The 20,257-nt window shown below is 36.3% G+C and overlaps 2 protein-coding genes across 2 annotated transcripts; one reads left to right on the top strand and one right to left on the bottom strand.

The window, feature by feature from the left end:
• Positions 1 to 13,482: 13,482 nt before the first annotated feature.
• On the top strand, positions 13,483 to 15,411 carry GCK72_024448 (uncharacterized protein; the record flags this gene model as incomplete). The annotated part of the gene is made up of 9 exons (XM_053735894.1): positions 13,483 to 13,581; positions 13,889 to 14,060; positions 14,110 to 14,268; positions 14,368 to 14,466; positions 14,523 to 14,693; positions 14,741 to 14,889; positions 14,944 to 15,117; positions 15,166 to 15,241; positions 15,290 to 15,411. 9 exons carry the CDS (start codon positions 13,483 to 13,485, stop codon positions 15,409 to 15,411), a joined length of 1,221 nt encoding a protein of 406 aa, XP_053579460.1.
• A 416-nt stretch (positions 15,412 to 15,827) lies between these two features.
• Positions 15,828 to 20,114, bottom strand: GCK72_024447 (uncharacterized protein; the record flags this gene model as incomplete). The annotated part of the gene is made up of 18 exons (XM_053735893.1): positions 15,828 to 15,944; positions 15,996 to 16,091; positions 16,240 to 16,286; positions 16,363 to 16,471; positions 16,659 to 16,791; positions 16,838 to 17,012; positions 17,058 to 17,199; positions 17,243 to 17,371; positions 17,415 to 17,790; positions 17,841 to 17,955; positions 18,005 to 18,106; positions 18,267 to 18,484; positions 18,567 to 18,691; positions 18,740 to 18,994; positions 19,068 to 19,156; positions 19,210 to 19,338; positions 19,408 to 19,549; positions 20,040 to 20,114. 18 exons carry the CDS (start codon positions 20,112 to 20,114, stop codon positions 15,828 to 15,830), a joined length of 2,574 nt encoding a protein of 857 aa, XP_053579459.1.
• Between the last annotated feature and the right edge of the window lie 143 nt (positions 20,115 to 20,257).

Genomic DNA, 20,257 nt, shown 5'->3' with positions numbered 1-20,257 from the left:
ATTATGGACAAAGAGGCAAAAGTACAAACCACGTGGTTGCACTGAAACAGCTGATGATTTTTTTCACGATTTCAGTTCTTTAAAAACCTTAAAGTTCACTATTACAAAGGTAGAAAACAATATGAATTACAAAAATAGAATACCGTTTTTTTTTCCATATATGGAAAGTTTTTTTGTTTTATGTATGACTTTTAAATATAGATTTCACTGTAAAATGGGCACCTAAAACAATTTTTGTTTCGATAGAGGACCAAAATGGAAATACGTAAAAACTGAAAATCAGTCATAATTGTTATGCATAAGAAAATTAGCAAAAGCCTTCAAGTTCAGAAAAAATGTTCCCACGGCGGTTATAGAACACTAGCGCTTCTGATCTGGGCAAAACATGAATTACCGTAAAAACTGTATTATAACAACTCGCCGTTATATTTCTCAACTGCCTCCCAGAGTAGTTATGTAGTTTCAAAAACTCATTAAAGTTAAACAGAAAAACTTTTTTGGACGTTCTATTTGTTGATCTAGAAGTTACTATGCTCGTTGCTTCTAATGAGAACCAAGAAAAAACACCAGGATCATCATTCTCGTGAATTCTTGAAAAACCGTAATGCAGACTTGGAAAAAAATCATGACGCAAATTAAGTTTATTTCATCATATTCTGTTTTATTATCTGCTGCATACTCTGCAAACTGGCATGTTTCCATTTCTTATCAAGAATTTCCAGAAGTGATCAATTGATCATTATAGTTATGTTTGAACAACCATGCTTCGGCCATGATGATATTATGATCATTGAAACATTACATAACACAAGTTTCGGATCGAATGTGTACTAAGGCCATGTCAACTAGTTTTTATCACGCTCTGACCAGGTATTGTACAGATTGTTGTTGAATCGCACAGTCCAAAAGATCAAACCCATCCCCGAATAACCATAGAGCTTTTTGAACCCTCTCATATGTTTGGTACAGTTTATTACCCTTCTCAGATTATTCGTGTCCCCGACAAAGATAGGCTGTCGACGACGAAACAAAGCAGGGAACGAAAAATCAAACATTCCTTGTCGTTGACATTCAACTGAGGCCACGTGACGTATGGGGAAATCCCTGTCATAAATCTGCCTCTCTATCGCTATCAGTCGCTGTGATCTTGATCCAGTATGTCTCTCAAAAGGGGAATCCCCTTTCTCTTCTCACCGTATAAACCGACGTGACGAGTGATGGGAAGATATTTCATCAGCGGAAATCATAATGATATAATTGATGAAAATTTTAAGTAAAGGAAATATATGTTTTGTTAAATTAAAGGGGAAGAAAATATAGTGGAGTTGATGAAATTTAACGGTTTACATAAAAGTCGTCTGTTTGAAAGCTCATCTTCTGATTATACCATATGAAGCTAAATCGGTGTCAACAAGGATAAAGAATGCTTTTCTCACAAGTTATACTCATCCTGAACGTATTAATTCTTATTTCTTTTTTGCCAGTTCATGTTTTTAAATATTTCCAAGAAAAAATCAGCCCTAGACAACGTACCCAATCCTTTTGTTTTTCCTTCCAAACGTCTTAATTGAAGAAAATGGGTGTCGCGGCGCAGAAGATTGAAAATAAAACTATCAGGTTACTTTATTCCCCGAGTGGTCTTCGTGTTCTTTCCTATTTCATGTGTTGTCAACGGGATGGGTGGTGAGTCTCTGGACACAATTCCAGAAACCAACTAGTCTCCTTTTATTCGTTTCTCTTTCAAACTTTCGTCTCATTTTATACTCACAGACAAGAAGATAAACCAGGAAGGATGATACATCCGCAAATAGTTGGTGCACAGTAGTCATAGTGGTATGTCAAATGAAGATGAGGGGCAATGTGAATGAGAGACGTCAGAAGTGCCGTTCACTATTATTTCCACTGAAAAAAATGCATTAATTAAACATGCGTTTTTTGGAGTGACTATTCAGAAGACACGTACATCCAGTTATATTCTTTCTTCTCATTTTCAGACTTGTCTTTCCTACGCACTCACTTTTTGGAAATTCATTAGTTAGTCCTTGTTTGGTGCAACAAACGATGAGTTCATTGCTTCCATTTCAAAATGTCTACATGTCATATGATGAGAAAGATACACAAAGTATGGATATTCTGTTTCTGCATATCCATTAAAATCTAGTCTCCTTCTCTTTTCTCTATCGGAGTTTTTCTAATGTTTCAATTTTTCTCTCAAGTTTTTTTTCTTTTCGAAAAGGAGTTTGCCCTATCCGCAGTTGTTTGCAAAAAGTGTGTTCTAATCATGATCGGCAGCTTTGTCGTTGTCGACGTCTTGGAAAATCCTCTTTCCGGTGAAGAATATCTCTTGATGAACTCAAAAGTTTCCTTTCTTTCGGCCCTCACAATCTTGTCTGAATCTGAGAAAACACAGTTGATTCCTTGTGTGTTTTCTATTCTATCTCGATTTATTAAAAATTTGATTGAATATTAGGAAATATGAATTAGAACACAAAACGTTTTTCTGATTTTTATACATTGAGCTTTATTTGCAGATTCTGATCAGATTTATGATGCTTCCATTTACACGAGAACGTACGTCATTGGTAGGGAAGAGGATGCAGATGCGTTCCTCTTTCCCGCATTTTACAAATGAGCAAAGTTGAGTGGACAGAATCCGAATGTTGTCTGGTCGTCTATGAGTTACCTAGCAAGTCCAAAAACATCCAATGACACCCATGAAACAGTTTGAACGTTGACTTTTTTTTTCAAAAAAAGTGCACACTCTAATCTACTCTGACATAAGTTTCCCTTTCAAACTATCCGCTTTCCTATAGTGTGTTTGATTTTGTAATCCATACACAATGTCTAGCCTTTGAACAAAAACTATGTTCTCTGTACTCAAGAGCTGTTCAAACACAACCAATTGTTCCAGCTAATAATTTTTCTGACGGAAATATAATTTTGAAGAGTTATTAACCCACTCATTTTTAATTTCATATAATTTTGTGAAGTTTTCATTGATTACTCTCAATACCACTTTGAATTTAGAAACCTAACTTCCTTTTAAAACTCTCCAGTATTACGTTTCATCGAAATGTCTTGTAAAACTGTCTAGATAATTGTTAAATCTTAGAGATGGAACTGAAAAGTCAAGTTTTTGTTGAGTTTGAAATGTTCTCCAGGGACCTATGTATTATTTTTCTTATTTTCGCAAAACATTTGGTTCCTTTAAGGGAGTGTTAAAGTTGTCTAACATTTTCCACGAAATTTGAGTTTTTTCGAGAAAAACAAGAAATTATTCAGCTCGCGTAAAAAAAAACAAAAACACAGTCATATGAAAAATTGTTTCGTTTCATGTTTCGACATTGAAATATCGAATGACTTCTGTTATTTGAGAACTGGGAACCGTGAGACGAACATATGAACAGCAAGTGGTAGGTGCAAAGTAAGTGAGTCATGAACTCGGTGCTGTCTGCTTTCTTTTCTCTTGAAAAACTGATTGATACTTCTAGAGAAAAGGGTGAGAGAACCGGAAAGAGTGGCTAGAGAGAAGATCTCTGAAAACTTTGTCTTAGCTGAACGAAAACTGGAAAACCAAAACTTCTGGGTATTTTTTGGTTTCCCAGCTGCCAGTCTGTCAAAGTGTCAAGGTTAGAATCCAATGGAATTTTTTAGTTTTCCTTCACTGATTTTGAATTTTCACATCTGTCAAAGGTGAAAAAATGTTTCCCTTTCCCAAAAATCTTGATCACAATTGTTCCTGATGTTGTTCCTGATAAAAATCTGAAAACCTTGTTTCAAACTCCAACATTCAATTTCCGTTATGATATGCATAATCTGATTCTGAGTGAGTAAATTGGATATCAAAAACATTTCTCAAACTGATTTTTGGATTCAGTACAAGAACGTGACTAATAAAGACAAAAGACTACTAAACTCACTTTAGTTCAGCTGTTCGCAAGTCATAGTCATGATTTCATTTTTTCGCAACTTTTTTTCCTGGTACAATTTAGAAGTAGAATGACAAGGTCCTAAGTTCTTTCAACATTTGTATTTGTATTTTGTATTTGTATTTATTCAGGTTACCATTTCATTTCAGTAGTAGACAATCTTTTTGAAAACCTCAATTTACACAAGGAATAACACTCGAACCTTTTTGTAAATGAAATACCTTTCTTAAATGTTTTTGTTCGTTATTTCCTGAACATTTCCATATCCGCCTACCCAATTTATTCACAAAGATCTCTCATGAATTTTTCTCTAAAATCTACTTTTCGATTCTTCCTATAGATAATCTTTGGAATCCATCAGAAAAAAACATACATTTTTGATTCTTCATACATGAAAAATTGAATGTTTTTGGTTCCCGAGTGGAACCAACTTGGTGAACATGTCATATTTTGTCGATCTTACAAGTGTTCTACTATTACGGATGTCTTGTTCACTATTCAATCAAAAACGTATTCAGAAATGAATCAAACGTTTCATTATGTACTCTACTGCTCGTTGCCTCACAGTCTGCCCCGGAGATCGTATAAAACCTTATGAAATCCGCTTATCTGAAAGTGAATCCGGATTTGACTAAATTCAAATGATGCCATCTTCAAGTTTCAAGTTTCCTCTTTTCTTTCACTGTGCTGCTCCAAAATATATCGCTTCATCCATCTGTCTATCTGTCCTCCCACTCGGAAAAATGTCTCGTATCCAGCCTGAAATTTCGTTTTTTCGTCTCTCTCTAACCATAGTTTGGTTTTCTCTCCAATTCATCTTCCTGCCACTTTTTGTTTATCCATTTATCTGTCCAAAGTTCGTCAGTTGAGTGACAATTCGACGTTCGAAAATCGATTAACCGCAAGGAGAGGGCAAAATATCTAAGATTTCATCCTGCCGCTCGTTCTATTTTCATCATTGCCATTCATGTCAAATAACATTGAAATAGCTTTGAAAAGACTTCAAGTATTGATAGCTACTAGCCCGTGTCCAGCAGTTTTCCTGATTCTCAAGTGGGTGGCTAAAGAAGCCAGATACTCAAAAAAACGGACCAAAAAACTATAACTCTCTTTTTCACTTATTCAAAATACTTCTGGAAAGAGTACTCATTATCCTCCCACCTCCTCACATTTTTTCTGAGATTTTCATCTTGAGGTTCTCTAGACTTTTGTACTTTTTGGACACTATTACTTTTGTTTTTATTCGAACGAAAACAATTTTTAATTAAAATTGGATCAGGCCACGTTCAATTTGAACACATTCATTAAAATCTGGGGGATTTTTGAAAACAGACAATTTTTGAACGTCATTAAGTATAAATAACGAAAAACAAAAAGTGAAACTTGAAGGACAAATAACAAGGAAAATATTTCAAAATTCTGGATTGTCAATCAGCGAATTCCATGTCCAACTGTGTGACCTGCTCATTGTATGCATTGCGTTCGAATTGACTCATGCATTTTTCCTTTTTGTCCTTCTCCGTCTTGGAATCATTCTTGAAAATCAACAAAGCCATTTTCGACTTCTTAGATTTTCCATTCGATGTCACGCAAAGGTCAAAAAGACAACGGGAGTCTTTGCACCCGGAACATTGTTGAATCTCTTCTCACACATAATTTTAAAAATTCTTTGCAATTTTCTAGATTACGATTCATTATTCATAATGTATGTCACATAGTCAAATAAAAAAAAACTAGGGAACTGGAAAATAATTTTGACGTCATGATGTCTTTATATTTCAACCTATTGACTGAGGACATCATTATTCATACGTGTAATCTGTCTTTTAAATACCAACCCTAAGAATTCTTCCCCTGTGCTCTGAAAGTCGATGATCTCAACTAGAAACGTATTTGTTTGCCAGGAACCAAGATTTTTGGTAGCAAATTTCTTTTCTCCGCTGCTTTTTTCTAATCTTCCACAATAATCCAACTCATTTATTTACAGTTGAGTGCACGAAAACAAAAGCTTATTCTTTTACGCACTCAATTAGAATGTTATGACTTAACGAATATAAACAGAACACTTGTTTTGAGGTTAAGAAGTCAGAAATCTTGAAGGAAGTGATGTATTTGGAATGAGTGTGTACCAAGAACTTAAAATTTAAAATAACATAGAACGCTAACTAACAATTATCGAATCATGGCCATATCGAATGCACTCAAAATTGCATATAATTTTCGTAGAAGTTGAAATTTTCTCGTAGAACTTGAAAATGATGTTATCACTTCCTTAGTCAAAGCTTAGAGTAATAAATAATGTTTTAGTTAGACATAAGGCTTCAAGTTCAGCACTAATTCTTTTGTATTCTATGTTACCGGAACATACAAACTATAACCAGAACACGTATTCTCCACAGGTGAAAGAATTTTTCATGATTTGGAATATGCCATATGAGAAAGGAACTTATCAGAATATTTGAACAGATGTAAGGTCGAACATAACTCATTCTACCAAAGTTTAGAGTACCCTTTTTAAAAGTTTTCTCTATTCACGAATATTTTGACTCGCCCCCGAACATACTCATTCTAGTATTTGTATAGCTCAGAACTCAAAGCATAGCTCGCAGATTTTCAAATTTTTTTTCAAGATTAGTCCATCTATTTGATATCAATCCTGATTTATTATTAGAAATCAAGCATCAAAAAGGATTTTGCTTCTTTCATGCATCCCTTTTTGTTTTTTCTTCTGCTATTTTTCATCATCTTTTGATAACAGAACACACAAAATTTTGAAGATATGAAGACACAAATTCAGTTTTCCACAATTACCTATGTTTCGTTTTGAACCCAATTTCATGTTCCATATATGTATACACTCTTCGTCACAATCTAATAAGTCTTCCAAAATTGTAAGCGTCCTACTTTATTTCTTTCACTGCAAAAACTAAAAACTTTCCTCTTTTCGTTTTTTTCCTCATTTCGAAATAAGGAAAAAACACCCGAAATTGAGGAAAGAGTTTCTTCTTCCTGCACAACGTCGAGCCTTCTTGAAATTGGTAATATAATTAGAAAGTTGTCGTCGTCGTTTTCATTTTCTCGATGGGACAACTTCTTAACAACACCATTTCTTTTGCGTCCCTGTCATCGAAGTGACTTGATCTCAAAGAACAACACCTCCACTTCTTCTATTTTTCATTAGTCTCTCTGAACATGTGGCGCCGTTGCAATATTCTAAATGTCACATAAATATTGAGCATTGCTTTCTTTTTTTTTTCTGTTTTTGATGAACCAGACATTGAAAGTAATATTGTGATTCCTCCTCGACCAATTATTTTTTCCCGCGTGGTATTTTTCCCCTCCGACCTCTTCCTGTTTTTCAGTGATTGTTCTTCTGAGTTATTTGTTCATACTTAATGAGGAATCTAAAAAAAAAACAACAATCCTTGAAAAGAAACCTAATTTCTGCCACCCAATAAGAGGAAAGGAAGAGGAGGGCGCAAGAAAAACAATTTATTTTTTCAGAGTGAAAAAAATTCGAGCTGAAAATTCTTTCTCTTCTCACTCTTCCTACTCTTCTTATTATCTGCGCCAGTTTTTCACGTTTTTCAGTATGAGCAAATCTGGAAGATCTTTATCTGGTCGGCTTGGACATAGAACAAAGATTTTTGCTCTGTCAGTACCTCCCACCCTGCAGACTAATGTTTTGATGTAATGTGTGCACTTTCAAAATAAAAGAGGACAAGGGGGAGAAACAAGTGAGAAAAGAAGATTCTCTGATCTGTCTCCTTAAAATATCTCTTTTGCAACTCTCAGTTAAACAAAGCGTACTCAAACTCGATTCAAAAGTTCCGGCCCCTCTTCCCTTGTTTCTAGTTCCTTTATCACAAATTTGAATCAACAAGTGTGAATAGTGTGAATTGAATGACGTAATTTATTGGCGAAATTTGTTATTTTTAGAAACATGTTTGGGATCATCCAAAATAAACCTGAAAGCTCAGGATAACGTTTTTGTGTAGGTGTCTTTTTATGTTTTTGAATTTTACCTGCTTCCTCATTGTTTCTATTTTGAATGTTTAAACAAAGTTTTCATTTTATTGAAACTAATGCGATCCATAACCAATTCGGATTTCACGCCACTTGTTTGCTATTTCGTGCTTTTTTCGAAAATGTCCTCCGCCGTAGAATAGTTTTCTTTTCCGTGGCCGCCACGCACTTGATGAATGATCCTCACAAATTTCTTGCCTAGGCCGCATTGTTTCATTTCATTACAATGACTAACTTTGAAATACACGCAATTAAAAACGCTCGAATGAGCAGGAAACCATAAACCAATTCGGGTGTACGCGAGCCAACGCGTCCGTGTGTTATTCATCCTCGACGATGGAATTCTGGAATCGCATTCTTTTCTTTGTTACTGGAATCTTCAATTTTTAATTCTCAATTCTCGATTCTAATTTTGGCTAATTTTGTGTCTTTCTGGGTAGATAGATGAATTATTCAATTCTGCAGGGTACGTGAGATGGTGTCACTCTTTGGTAGATGCTCTTTAGACTATAGGTTAACTACAGCTTTTTCCTGATATAAAATAGCAGGAAGTCGTTTGTTTTTATTTGGTTTTTCCTTATTCTGGTGTTTTATCTTTACTCTTTATGCTTCTAGATAGAATGACACTATTTACGTACGTTCTGTATGACTATAAGCGTACGAAAAGCGTTAAATCCCCTCATTTGACAATCAGAAAAAAGCGGAGACCCTTCTCTTCCTCCTTCACGTCGCCACTTGTTTTTTGTTTGCAAAATAAACACGGCACGTTTTCAGAAGCTCATTTTTTCGAGTCTCCAAGTCAAGTCAAACCGGCAAAAACACATATATCAACGCATTGCGGATCCATCTCCTTTCCAGACAATGGGTTTTTTGTTTTGTTGAGTTGTATCCATTTCAGAGTTTCGAAATTTCTGAACATAACTATTGTTCTTTGGAAAGTCGGTGTCCAATTAACAGAGACATGTAGATGATCTGTCTAGTAATCTTCGGGTCGTCTTTCTATTTCCTTTGTTTTCGAATTTGGCTTGACTTACTAGCCGAGAGTCAAAAAACCATATACGGCTTCGAAATTCGGTTCTGTTTGTTTTCGTTTTCATAAGAGGTTTTAGCTTTTTTTCAAGCAAGCTTGAAATAAAAACAACGATTATCAGAAACCGGAAGTCATACGATCTATGAATCCTTTTCAATGAACGAGCGCACAAACTTTCACATTGTGAGAGAATTATATGGTTTGCACACGAATTAAAAATATTATCATAGAAAAAAGAGAAAGTTGTAACCTTCGCGATTCTGAAAAAAACAACTGTTGAAAATAACGACTATAATCGTTCCCATTTTTCATTCTTCTCCTTCTCTTCCGACGTTCACTTCACCCATTTTGAAGACGAAATTTCCTTTTTTTCCACAATTGACGTATGTTTTCCGCTGCTTCTTTCCTTGGATTTCATTTGCACCGTGCAGAGATGGGTATTTTCGAATAACATGTATGAGGGTGGATTGAGATTTTGAGATCCATCTTCTTTTCGCCTTCTTAGATGACGTGTAGTCCAGAAAAGGTTGTGTTAATTTGTATGAGACTGAAAAGTTGAAGTACTGTCATTATTATATTATCGTTCCCATGAGTTATTAAGTTTTTTAAAAGTGGCTCATCATATTGGAATCTAACAAATTGTGACTGACGTCATCTGAACAATTGAGGCCAAACAGTTTCCTTGTAACAAATTGTCTGAAAATAACTTTTTGGCTGTGTTAGTCACCCTTACAATGAATCTTTGAGCATGTTTTCATTCTCCCCACCGATTTGTTGTAATCGTCACTCTAAACCCACCTCCATCCACCCAATAAATATTTTTCCAACTTTTCCTCTTCCGTGAGTCTGTAAGTTTTCGATTTCAACGACGTCTAATCAAAAATTCAACTTTTTCTCCTTATTTTCGTTTTTCTTGTCTGGAGTCGAAGTAAGAGGTCCATCTGGTTCTTTGGTTATTTGAAATCCTTAATCAAACTAGGTCGTGTTCCTTAACCATCACAATTTTATCTTACTCTGTACATCCTAACCAATTCGTTTCGCTTCATATCTTCTGCTCCAACATCTCTTACTCAATCTACGATTTGCTTTGTTTTTCTGCCGATCTGTTGGCCTGTATACGTGGTGTTCGGCACATCCAATTTTCTTAATTTCCAGTTAGACAATGGGTGAGTGGTTTTGATATCATGGAGGACTGTTTGTCTGGACATAGCTTTATCCAATACAACGCTCGCCAAAAATTCACTTCTTCCGATTAACTGGACCAATACCTAAAACAGAAATATTCTTCAAAAACAAATGCATAATGAAAAATAGTCAACCCCCGCCTAATTCATTCGAATGTCACTTGAATTAATCTCTCGAATCTTTTGAATTTAGACAGTTCCAAGAATTTCATTTTCTCCTATCTCCAATGATTGACATGACGATGTTCTAACCATTTTGCCCTGAAAGCCTCCGGAGAAGATTTCAAATGTGGGAAAATAGCCAAGGGCGAAACACGTTAGCACTGAATATTTTTGGCGCGGTGTGCTTGCGTATGCGCAGGCAGTTAAGTTTATGAATCGGCTCGAAAAGTGTGTTTTTTCACTAGAAAAGAGAAAAAAGTTTCCTGTTTCACATCATTTTTGACATCCGCTTTTGGTTTATCACGTCTAGTACTGATGTGCGATTCTGGCCTTTTTCGGCTCACCACAATTTCAATATCCATTATAATTTCCTGTGCAATGCCAGGTTTATACTCGAAAATAAAAATAAATCCTGATCAGTCACAAGTTTTTGCAAGATCAAAAGGTTTTTTTTCTTGTTTTCTTTTCTAGTTCGAAATAAATATGGTAGTGAATTGAGGAGATAGGTAAGTCGGTGTGAAAAACAAAAAAACAAAGTAAAATATGGAGTCTGGGAGCTATGAGCCATTCGAACACTTCTCGAATGTCACACTTCTTTTCCTAGGCACTTTTTCGTCGGTCGTCGTTCCAAATGTGGCTGTCTGAATCATCAATGTGAAAAATGACTCTGTTTCTGTATAAGGAAGGGCGTTCAGAACCTGACTACTCAACTGGCAAGTCATGCTTTTAGAACACCGACTAACTTTTGATAGGAACATACCTCTGTTATTCAATTTCACCAGTTCAAGTGAACAACGGAAAACGAGTTCCGTTCTTTTATTTTTTGGCTCGCTGGTTGATCACAAAACAAAGTGTTCTCAATAGAAGAGACCAACTCGGCGTTTCCTTTTTCTTTATCACATCAGTTTTGCTCATGCGGCAGGTCATGATTCATTTTGAGTATATTACAGCCTTCTGATCAAAAATCGTCATTCCATCTTTCATTCTTCCCCCTACACTTCCATTTCTTCAATTTGTCTTCTTTATTCATTGTTTTTACTCTTTTTCATTTAGAAATCATGTCAAGAAACATTTTTCATAGAAAGGGGTGGAGCCAGTATGCCTTCGCATCTGGAGCATCTGGAGCCGAAGTCTGTCCGCCCCCTCGCTCCCAATTCCGGAACCTTGTTACTCTGATTCTCTCATGCAAATCAAAACATTGTGTTTTTGTTCTTTTCTTGATAATTCGAGCGTTCTTAACTCTAATGACCAAGTCTCTTCTTTTTTGTCTTGATTGAAAGCCGGACCATTTGCAAACAAGTAGGTATTTGTTTTCATTTTATTCATAAAAAGCAGACATTCTCGAACAAGAAAAATATGTTAAAAACGTTGAGAAAGAAACATTGGCTTAATTAATCTTCTAATTAACTTTGATTGTGTGTGCTTTTTTCCTTTTCTTTTTGTTTTGACACTTGAAATAAAATCACATTCTGATTCTATTTCCAGTTCTTAAAGCGTTCCTTTGTATTCATTGGAAAATTTTGAGCGACAGGTTCAATTTTTGGGTCTAGACTTTATTTTCATAACAGCCTTTCCTAGTGTTCTTGTTCTTGAAGAAAATATTAGAAGTACGAAATAATAATAAATAATTCGTCAGGCAGAAAAGGGAATGTTGAAAACAGTAATAAAACATAACCTTTTGTACGAAAGCCCAAAAATAACATTTGGATTATTTTCACCTTATGGAACATTTGCTAAAGGTCATGCATGAGAACGTCAGTCTGTTAGAATTTCTTGTGAGAATATTTAAAATTACAAGGAAGCCTGCGAAAAATACTGGCGTTCCAAAAATTGAAAAACACGCTTGCTCAGAATTTTCGGTGGGATGTCTAGGTGTCTATTAGTTAGGTGTCAATGCTCAGGAATCAGAAACGAATTCATTTAATTTCGAAGCACAAGTTCTCACCGGATATTTGCATGCACTTGCTTCTCACTCACTTTTTCTGCCATGTCTACTGTTCAAAAACCCATCCGGAGATGAGACTGCTTAGAACGTGCTGATGATCTTTGAAGATTATGGATCCCCGCCAATTTCAGTTCTCTCTTTTTTAAATCTTATTTTTTTAATTCTTGTTACCTTGATACACCGGTCACACTACTCCCCTAGTCAGCTGGTCACTAAGCGTAGTAATATGTATTGCAAACTATTCATTCATACTTTTTCAATATTGCACTTTCTATCTCTTTTTTTGGTTTTTGGAAGTCAAAACGAGAAGTGAAAGCTGTTCAGATTTGAAAAATTTTAAAGAAAACATGGAGTCAGATATCATACTGATAAAATATTCAGCTAAGAGTTCATAACTCGCTGTCGTCGTCAGATTTTTAAACGAGAAGCCCCGTATCGATGTCCCACAAAAAAATGAGTAGGTCCGTCTTCAGGAGAAAATGTAATCTCTGGATAAGCTTCTGACGTGTTCCTTTTTTTTGACTCAGATGCTCGTTTGGCATCTACATGTCTATGCTAAACACCTACTATTTCTTAAAGACTTTTTTCTTTTGTTTCTCGGAACCCTCCTCTGAAAATCCTATTTTTCGACCTCCACCTTCTTAATTTCCTGTCGATTTCCGTTATCGAAACAAATCATCAATGCTCTTTGTCACACGGTCAACGTTTTCTCCTCCTATTTTTCATTGCATTCGGGTTTTTTTCTCTCTTTTCTTTATTCTAAGAACCGGCGGTGGCAATTAGAGACAACCATCACTGAGAGAAGAACCTTCAATGAAAGGCATTCCAGACGTGGGACTGAAACGCGTCGAGTTGTGACACAGAGAAGAAAAACAAACGAGAACAGAAAATACTTTATGGTTTCAGCTATGTGTGTCCTAGATTTATTCTGTTTTTTTTGAATTTCTGTTAATTCTCTTACTCCATCATTTTTTCTTATTCCCGTCTTCTTTAATTTCCAAATATTCCTTTTTTTCTAACTTTGCACCAATCTTTCAACTATAATCCCAGAAGACCAGTTTATTCCTTCATTCCCTTAGCTCATCCTTCATCTATCACCTTCAGTCCATCTTTCAAATTTTCTTCGTTTTCCTTCGTTTTAAAATTTTTGTCTCGTAACGTTCCCATTTTAACTTTCAGACCATCGATGCACTAGTAAGACAAAAAATGTGGAATTTAAACTGCAGTGAGAGCGATACAAAAGTCGCCTGCTTAAACCTTGGCGAAGCAGTGCTCACAATATCCTCAATGCTCACAGTCATGCTGGTAAGTCGATGCAGTTGAAGTTTGATGCTCTTCTAGGATACCAATTAAAATTATCTGAGTCATGTGCGACGCTCTGGGCTTCTTCCTTTGTATTGTTTTGCATAGAAATCTTGGTTTTCCTTGTAGCTTGCTTATTATTTTTCAATAGAACTGACTAAGTCTATAGAACATTCATAGGCGTAGCAGGAAGTACAGTCCATCTAAGACTCAGTGTTCAGGTCCTAATGAGAAAAAAAAAAAAGGCGTAAATAAGGAAGAAAAGAACGTCTGCAATAGTACACTAACTCCCAAATCTTGATCTTTGCAGATTATCATATTTGGTAACTTACTTGTTGTCGTCACAGTGTACCGAGATAGGAAGTTACGAATGCAAAGACAAAACTGGCTAATCGTGAGTCTCGCCGTTGCGGATATGCTTGTCGGTCTGTTGGTCATGCCACTTACTCTAACTTACGAAATCGTTGGAGAATGGACGATGGGTAATTTGCAGGACCACAACAACAACACAACACTTGAATTTGATTTCAGGGACTGTTCTATGTGAGATGTGGCTGGCACTCGACGTTCTTTTTGTAACTGCTTCCATCTTGCACATTTGTGCAATCTCGCTGGATCGCTATTTCTCAGTGACACATCCACTTACTTATCCAGCAACACGGACTCCGCTCAGGATGTTTATTTATATTGGTAAGGAGGAAGAAATGATTTATTTTTAGATGCGATTCTTGAAATGTTGCTATTTTTATTTTTCTGTTTCCTTTCCATTGAATTCATTTCTACTTCCAGGAGTCTCTTGGATTGTATCTCTTCTTATTTGCCTCCCACCAATTTTCGGATGGCGGCCGGAAAGGGCAGAAGGAGAGTGCTCCGTGAGCACTGATATCGGTATGTAACTTGCACGGAAAGGCCAAAGAATTGACACAGGAAGTTCTTTTTTGCAGGATATGTGCTATACTCGTCCCTTGGGTCTTTCTACATTCCCGTCGTTATTCTCATCATTGTTTATGCAAAAATCTACAGTATCACAATACGTCATAGTAGGCAGAGACTGAAGGAAACTGAAAGACGTGATCACACATTGAATATGCTTACAATCCGAAGCAGCACAAATGGTAATTAATTAATTTCCATGAGATATGACGTATTGTTTTGTTTTCAGAGAGATACAATATGGAATATGAATTAGAAGAAAACTCAGATCCAGTGGAGGATGAAAAAGAGAAACCTGCGTCCAATCGGGATATGATTAACAAAGTTTGCTGGCAACTAAGGAAAATCTCCGAAGAACTACCAAGACAAGGGGTCAAGGTGAGTGTAAGTTGAATCACATCTAAATTTCGTTCATCATGTGGAAAATTTCAGATTGCTCTTGACACAAACCACAATAGTCCACCATCATCTGATTTGGCACGGAAGATGGAGGAGAAGAAGTTTTGTGAGAAGAGGAAGAGAAAACTGAAGGCAAAAGAACGTCAAGCTACATTGCTTCTCGGAATTATCTTATCTGCATTCATTTTGAGTTGGCTCCCATTTTTCGTAAGTTTATCTTAAACTTTTTTTTCAATTAATCTGAGAAATGTTCAGTTGCTCTACGTTATCGGCGCTTTCGGTCACGAGGCTCCACCACTGGTCTTCAAATTTTTCTTCTGGTTAGGCTACTGTAAGTGGAAATTCTTTCTCGATTCCATCCGAACTATTATATTTTCAGGTAACTCTGGAATCAACCCGGTCATTTATACTGTTTTCAACCGGGAATTCAAACGTGGTCTTTGCAAACAACTTCATAAGTTCGAGAGATTCATTCATCCTCTGATGGAGTTCTACAAATGAATTCATGCTCACTGCCATTCATAGCTTCTCATTTATTTGAAATTTTGCGTGTTCGGGTCGTTTTTAATTTATATGCCCAGCTGAAACTCCATTTTGAAACATAATCAATCAAGCATGAGACGAAAAACTTTCATGCAGGAAATGATATTCTTGTATTGTTGAACATGTATGGATTAATAATATTTATTATTTGGAAAATGAAATAATAAAGTTTCCCAATTTTTTATTCGAATCGCAAAGAGTAAGATCAATTGTTATGTCAACAAAAAAAACAGGACCCGTTTGAAAAGTAGTCTAACAATACGAAATTCACTTATTAAATTGTGTATCTCGGAGTTCCATCATTGTTCAATTCGTAAATACTCAAGAATTTGTCGTCCATGTTTTTCAATTTCAAGCTTCAAACGTCACAACAACTACGGCGACGTCGACGAGTCGTCCAAATGTCTATTGCTTCGCCGTATCTTATTATTTTTACGAAAATACCCTTTCCGCGCTTGGGCCATCGCATCTGAGGAATTACTTCCTTGACCCTGGATAACCACAAAATAATTGTTGTTTACCCCGATATTATTATGCAAAACCTCGGACATTCGTCGTGAATCCTGTCTGCCTAGAGTCTGGTGTGATGGTGTAGTTGTCGACGTCCTCGTCGTGCAGTCGCTCGTTTTGGGACCAATCTAAATATGAAATCTCTTTCTTTTCCGCTCCAGTTTTAAATGATTCAAAGAAACGAAAAATGAGGAAGTGCTGGGAAAGTGGGGATAAACTTGGATGAGTCCGGAGAGGATGAATTAGGAAAGTGGGAAAATATGACGAGAAACTTACGTTGCTCTCAAAATAGTGCTGTGATTTTCCGGAACTCTCTTCGCTACCTGAAAACATTTTGGATAAGTTCATTGGAAGGGTTTTTCAAGAATGTTATCAGACAACTATTACTAAGTTCAGTACTTGAGGACTGGTTCACAGTGATACGAGTCGGCAGTCGGACAGTAGATGTTGTTGGTGTTGTCTTTTGTGAGTTAAGTGAATCAATTGACGACGACGATTGTTTTTGGAGCTGCAATTGTGAAATGGGGTTCTGTGAGTCATTACCGCATTCTAATGTAAGTGAAACCAAAAGGTTCAGAGACCGGAACAAATTCTCTCTAGAGCTTCTTTTCAATTAACTAATATGATTATACATTTGGAAGCGAGTCGGATCGCCTATGTACAATTAGAATAAAAAGAGTGAATAAAAAACAAACAGTCAACGTTCGCTGGCTTGGTGCTTTGTGAATAATGGTTGGAGCCAATATTGTTGGAGGGGAGTTGCTACGTTTCTTGATAGAAATCTTTGAGCGAGCATCTGATGATAATGATTCCGAGGATGATGACAAACTGAAAAATAATTTTTTAGGAGAAATTTTTCTATAAACTGACTGACCTATCAGAATGTGACCGATTTCGAGTTATAATCTTCACTGACGCCAACGCTTTCTTCTGAATATCGTTGAGATGAGAAACTTGTACTGAATTAGCTTTGTTAAATGAAACTGATGACGCTCTTCTTTCCATTGCTCGGATCTTCTCTCTTTCTTTTGAAACAACCATTGCCAGAGCTAAAACATGAACATGAAAAAAGAAACAAAAAACTTCTCGGTTACGATCATCAGATAAATCTGGAGTTTCTGCTCTTCTCAATGCTGCAGTACGTCTCCGTTCTTCTATGAATTCTTCAATTTTCCGTTCTTTTTCTTCAGGAGTTATGGGGTACATATGAGTAGTGCCACGATCTCCATCATATTTCTGTAATAATGTGTCTTATCGGTGAGAATATAAAAAGTCGTACCGTAAAAGATCCATTGATCCCAGCGTTTAGTCTTCTAGCAAGTGCAATATTCACTCCACCTCGCATTTTCAATGAACCTTCTTCACGGAGACGAACTAACCCCGCAGGTATCACTTCAGTTTCTTGAACCTTAACTAACACAGTTTTAAAACAAATCATGAGTTTTTCATACCTTATTCTTCTTTGGCAATAATGGAGGCGGCGGATTGGATATAGCAACGTTTAGAGCTGGTGGAGGTACTACATCAAGTTCACTGCTTGATGAATTCGACACCAAACTGGTTTTTGATTGGATTTTTTGGAGACTTTGATTGAGTGGACTTGACTTTTGAAAATTTAAAGATCTACTCATTTCAGTTGGATGATATTGGAGTGCACTTGTGCTCGACGCTTTTCTATTTCCAAGCTTTGGAACGCTTTTATAGAGATCTTGTTGTGATTTCTGGCTGAATGCTGAGATGAATTTCTTTGCCCTACGCCAACTTTCAAAACGACTTCCGGTTTCTTCATACGGTAATGTAGAGAAGTCCATCATCGATCTTCCTTTTCTTAAACCAAAACAAACATTACACACATTCCCTTGATTTTTGAATCTTACGAAGGAATTCGATTTGTTAAGAAATCTTTATGTTCTCCACAATTTGAAATTCTCGGTGAGTCATTTGCAGGTGTGGTCATTGTTGAAGCCTTGCGTTGAATGACTTCATGTTGGCCTGAAAAAAGGGTGAAGAATTTAAAAACAGTGAATCACATGTGTCGTACTTATTTCCGTTTCTTCTTCAGGTAATGGAGGTGTAGGTCGTATGACATGGGATACGTTGACATAGTCTGGTAAACTTGTACTACGTTGTTTTGCGTGGATTCCTGGATTAGTAATTAGTGATCATTTAAGATGATACATAGACTGGCGGTAGTTGTTTTGATTGGAATGTAAGTATTTTGGAAAATTATCGTTTTCAAAAGCTTAATTTCGAGAAATGTCATGCCACCACCCCATATTTCTCAAATTTCAAATGTAGCCAACCTAAATAAGGAGCGTTGTCGGTTTCTGCAAGCACTGGGGATTCTGAATTTGATGTGATTGGTTCTGAAGGGTTGACCTCGGGTGCTGTTTCAGTGTTTTCTGTCTCCGCTGGCGGTGGAGTGGGTGTCACTTCAGGCAATAACCCGTTGAGGAATTTTAAACTTCCCACTGGCGTCTTCATTCCGGAATTCTTCAGACCGACGGTGTTGATTGCCGCGCTGATAAGGATGAAGATATTCAATGTGAAGTAAATAAGAATCAAAAGAAGATATTCAACATCGATAGAGAATGTTTTCTCACCTAGACGAAAAAATATCGCTTTGCTTGATTGATGGTGTCGCAGGACTCATAAGATTAAACCAACCACTGAAGGTTCCGGACAGACCCGATATCGAATCTTGATGCTTCCGTGTCCGATTCCCAATCTGATAATAACGGCGATAAGAAGATTAATTGCTTAGGAATTAACTCACGTTTTGTAACCATATACCTTCAGCACTCTTCTTGTTTAGATAGAAGTTGAGTGAACCATCATCTTCGTTAGCTTTTCTCAAAAATTTTGAAAACTGCTCAATCGACGGACAACAAAATACGAATTCACTACTTCCATCGTACGGAGTTATTGTTACACGGTGGTTCATATGATCTGCAGATATACTTGCAGCTGCCACTTCACAATATAATAATGTTTCTGCTGGATATCCATACACTACTGCAAGTCGAGAATCCTGAAAAAAATCGAATTTTCACGGGTGTTATCTTTGACCATGCGTTTGGTTGCGCATAGTTTTCAATCCTCACGTGGAGATGACATCTGACTTCTTTGTTGACAAACGACGGATTATCTTTTTGATTAGGAAATTGCAATAGTTGCATATAATGTGTTGTGCCTGTCAAAAAATGAATTTTCAGTTGAATTAACAAAAAAATGAATCTCACTCACTTTGACCACCCACATTCTTGAACCATGTTTCCCATTGTAAAAGAGTTTCGGGTAGATGAAAAGCAAGCACAACGTTATACTCTTTTGTTATAACCGTTAGCGTTTGATTTTTATTCTTCAGAGGGAAACCTGAAAATATTAAAAGAGAAAATGCAAGAGGTATGCGGGAGAAGTCTCTTATTTTAATTTCCGATTCACTTTTCTCAAACCCGATGTAGTTTTGAAGAAGAATCGACTGTTTCGCTTTATTCTTCTGCCGATCTTTACGATTCTTGTAGACGGTTAGAAGTTGATCTTCCAAATCATTTTGTAGTTTGCAAGCGATGTATCGGGGCTCCCACTGTAATACAAAACATATTCGATTGTTGAGTTAAAGCGATATAAATTGAATTCATTAATGTATTCAGTTTGAATGACAACAATTGTGTTGATTTAATTGGACTGATCAAATTATAAATGTCGTAATCAACACACTATCAAATATCATTCAAATCAGTTGTTTTCTACAAGATATCAGAACACAGAAGATAAATGATTAATGAAACTCATTTGCTTCTCTTCTAATTTGTCTATGAGAAAAGAGATGAGAGGTGATTTATCATTTTCAAGCCTTTTCGTGTTCCGCCGTTCTCTATGGCCTAGATTGATACACTAATTTGAATTGACACAAAAATAAGAGAAAAGGAACGGAACAGTTAGATTTCTCAAAATTGTATGTGATAATTAAGCTGGATACGATGCTAAGGACTGTGGTGGTTTGGTTTCAAGTTGTTAATGAAGTGTCGAAATTGTTTGATATATAAAATTAATAACCTAAAAATAAAGTATACCTTATCATTCTGGAACAATTTGCAATGCGATTCGATGGATCTGCCATTATTGTTCAGTTCGACTCTTTCTTTCATTGTAACATCTGCAAAACGGAACAGACACATTAAGAGGTCACATTGATAGCAGAGGGCAATAAAGTTTGAGAAAAAAACGTTGTAAATCAAGGCGAGAAAAAAAAAACGGTTGAACATGTTGTTGCGCAGATAGGAGAGATGAT

Source organism: Caenorhabditis remanei, chromosome X, assembly GCF_010183535.1.
Source record: "Caenorhabditis remanei strain PX506 chromosome X, whole genome shotgun sequence".
Lineage (NCBI taxonomy): Eukaryota > Metazoa > Nematoda > Chromadorea > Rhabditida > Rhabditidae > Caenorhabditis > Caenorhabditis remanei.
Note: the sequence above shows the minus strand (reverse complement) of the source record. Positions and strands in the feature narration are given on the sequence as shown.